Source organism: Monopterus albus, unplaced genomic scaffold (assembly GCF_001952655.1).
Source record: "Monopterus albus unplaced genomic scaffold, M_albus_1.0 scaffold53.1, whole genome shotgun sequence".
Classification (NCBI taxonomy): Eukaryota; Metazoa; Chordata; class Actinopteri; order Synbranchiformes; family Synbranchidae; genus Monopterus; species Monopterus albus.
This window is the reverse complement of record NW_018127933.1, coordinates 1,759,933-1,763,013: the sequence shown is the minus strand read 5'-3', so window position 1 is coordinate 1,763,013 and position 3,081 is coordinate 1,759,933. Positions and strand designations below refer to the sequence as shown.

General features: G+C 43.1%; 1 protein-coding gene across 1 annotated transcript in view; it reads left to right on the top strand.

Moving 5' to 3' along the window:
• The window catches only part of LOC109961265 (MARVEL domain-containing protein 3), a 3,458-nt gene extending 383 nt beyond the window's left edge, over positions 1–3,075 (top strand). The window contains exons 2-4 of the mRNA XM_020601951.1: positions 3–64; positions 657–775; positions 1,320–3,075. Coding sequence (XP_020457607.1) covers positions 3–64; positions 657–775; positions 1,320–1,978 — 840 coding nt within the window. The 3' untranslated portion in view covers positions 1,979–3,075. The remainder of the gene's footprint in view (positions 1–2; positions 65–656; positions 776–1,319) is intronic.
• The last annotated feature ends 6 nt before the right edge of the window (positions 3,076–3,081 follow it).

Sequence of the window (3,081 nt, the reverse complement as noted above, 5' to 3'; positions counted from 1 at the left end):
AGAGAAACGGAGACTACCGACACTACCGGGACCCCCAAGGCGACAAACGCTCATCATCTGGCAGGTGCGGTTCATGTACAGACGGTGATGGTCATAAAATCCACTGGATGGCAGTTTAATATCTATCTATCCTTATTACATAACATCTAATTTAAGTAGAGCTGCAGTGATCAACTCACTAGTAAATCTCCAACAATTCATTGGCAAAAATTCTGATAACAATTAAATCTTTTGACAGTAATTATGGGTTTTACAGCCACATAGTTAATTTACCAGAGTTCATACGTGTGCAGGCTACATAATATACATAGTTAATTTTATTTAACCTTTCTATCAGTTTAACTTTTAATCTTTACTCACAATATTGTTAAAATAATATACAGTTGATTAAAATGGGCTTGGATTTTGGTCCAAACTCAAGTAGGCCTACATAAAGTACAATGAATTACATAACATATTTTACAAAAAAAAAAACATGGGGAGGTTTATGTTACAACACTAAGTGCACTTAGTGTTGTCCATGGTGCAACATTATGTCCTAAATATGCTGGAATAAAAACTAAACAACACACAGTACAATTTCTATGCTAGAATACAAGCTAGAAGAAGAAATGGTTGATAACTTCTTTGATATCATGGGTTTCTGTGTGCCTAAGGTCTTCCTCTCGACCCTCGAACTACCGCAGTGAGGCTGACCCTCCTCCCAGACATGTGCGGCAGGGCCCCAGAGCCGAGCACCGGGACTCCACTTGCACCCACATCTGCTCCAGGAGGGGTGAGGCAGTGTCAGAGTGAAACAATCTGGATCGGATCAAATGAAAGCTTCTCTTACAGAAGCGTGCTCAGTGCAGCTCATTGCTTCCTCCTACAGTGAATACTGGACAGACTGGTTTGTCTGGTGGTTACTGGCCTGTTTCTCAAGAGTTTAGACTTTGGCAGAGTAATATGACACTTGGATGAAGGAGAATGCTGACAGTTTTAACTCTTTATTGACATGCTCCCAGTGAGTTTATCTTTTCCATGGAAGAGTTGATCCTTTAGGAATGACTTTCTAATCTGTGTCCCTCCAAAACTAACAGCCTAGTAACAGATAGGAAAAATAGCTGTTTTGATAAACAGTTGGCCATTTAAGTAATTTATCAAGCAAAAAAAAAAGTTCAGGTTCCAGCTTTCAGGTGTGAGAATTTGCTGCCTTTTTTCTTATTTTATATCATTTAAATGTTCCAGACCAAAACAGTAGTGAAAATATTCTTTAGTTGCAGCTCTAGTCTTGTGAGATTCTCCCTCACTTGTTTTCATGTGTCTGTTTTCCTTCCCAGGCATCGTGCTGATCTGTGCCGTGTTGACCAACGCCCTGGTCCTGATATGTGTGGTGGCAGCTTGGATGGTGACATCAGGCATGTCCGCACGGGGCGGGATGACGAGCTACGACATCAACACCGACTTTAACCTGCAGGGCACTGAGTTGCAGCAGGTGCGAGACCTGGATATGCAGTATAGTCAGATGAGGGCACCGGCGATCTACGGGGGCATCACCTTCAGCCTGACGTTCGGGGTTGTTTCAGTGTTGTTTGTGGTCATTGGTAACAAACCCGCTCACATGATGCCCCTGAGGATTCTAGTCGGAGCTCTGGTGTTTCAGGCAGTGGGCGCAGTGATGTACGTGGTGGCTGTGGGTCTCTACCTGCACTTCATCATCGGGGTCAACGCCACAGATGTGTGCAAACAGAGAGAGAGGTTGTACATGCGTAATGGCTACACCTGGATGACCTGTAATGTGGGCGGGGGGGATGCGGCAGTGGCTCTGTTCGGACTCATCACTGCTATCCTGTACATCGCCGGCACTGTGATCACCTTCCAGACCATCCGGTATGTGAAGCAGTACGTGGAGCAGAGAAAACGCAGAGAGGCTGGGAGAGAGCTGGCCCGATCCGAGCAGCAGAGGGCCCCAATGAGGGCTGAGACCATAACTGTGTGAGGGGTAAGACAGGGACAGACATTTAGATGCTTGTATCATTAAGCCTGACTAGTGGGTTAACCAGCTGTCTGTGTGCTTGACTCAGGTTTAGGTGGCTTACTTTAAACCAGAGTAAGTCATGATGGTGACAGCCTATAGTGCATGGCCCACCTGTTCCCAACATGGACAAACTGCATTTACCCTGCGGTGAATCAGCACCGCACAACCATGTGTCCACACTGGGATGGAAACAGGACTTCTAATGGAGTTTATCATACTAAAGAATGATGATTATAGCTGCCTATTAACTACAGTAAATTTATTTTTCTTTTACTTTTTCTATCACTGTAAATAAGGATGCCATGGGTTTCTAACTAATAAAGTTTTTCTTTTAAGACTCGGTGGAATAACTGAAAGCAAGTTCTACCCACTGTCATCATTTATCAGGAAAAATATCTGTGCGCTGTATTGTGAGTGTATATGTTGGAGTTGACTGTGTGCACTCAGACAGGGATTAGTTTTTTAACTTGTATAATGGTTTAATAGTTTTTACATCAGGGTTTGACCTCTAATGAAAAGTTTTAGATATTTAAACTAAACTGTACAGCTGTTTTTGAAAGTTTTATCTATTCATATTAAACCACTACATTTACAGTATATAATTTTGTCATTCTGATTGTCCATGCTGTGAAACTATTGTTGGTCTGTCCTGTATACAGATCTGACTTGACATTGTGATAGTAATTGAGATGGCTTTTCACTACGTGCAATGATGCAAACAGCCTCCAGGGGGCACCAGAACTCTGTACAGCCGCTCTGCTGTTGCTCTGTCCCCTCCAGACGCTTCTTGCCAGCCAAGACATCACTGCTGTGTCCCGTCTCTGCTGTCCCACAACGGGCCACACATGCACAAAGGACACAGTCGTGATGTAACGGTTGGTTTGTTCTGACAAGATTTAATTACTAACAAAGGAAATTCTCCAGAGCGAAGTAATTCAGGTTCTAATTTTATCATTTGAGAAAACAATGCAGTCATTGTATCACAGCGTGACATTAGCTGAGAGAAATGAGTTTGTTGCTTGTTGTGTAGTTCTTGACCTCGTTCATTTTGTTCTTTGTGATCG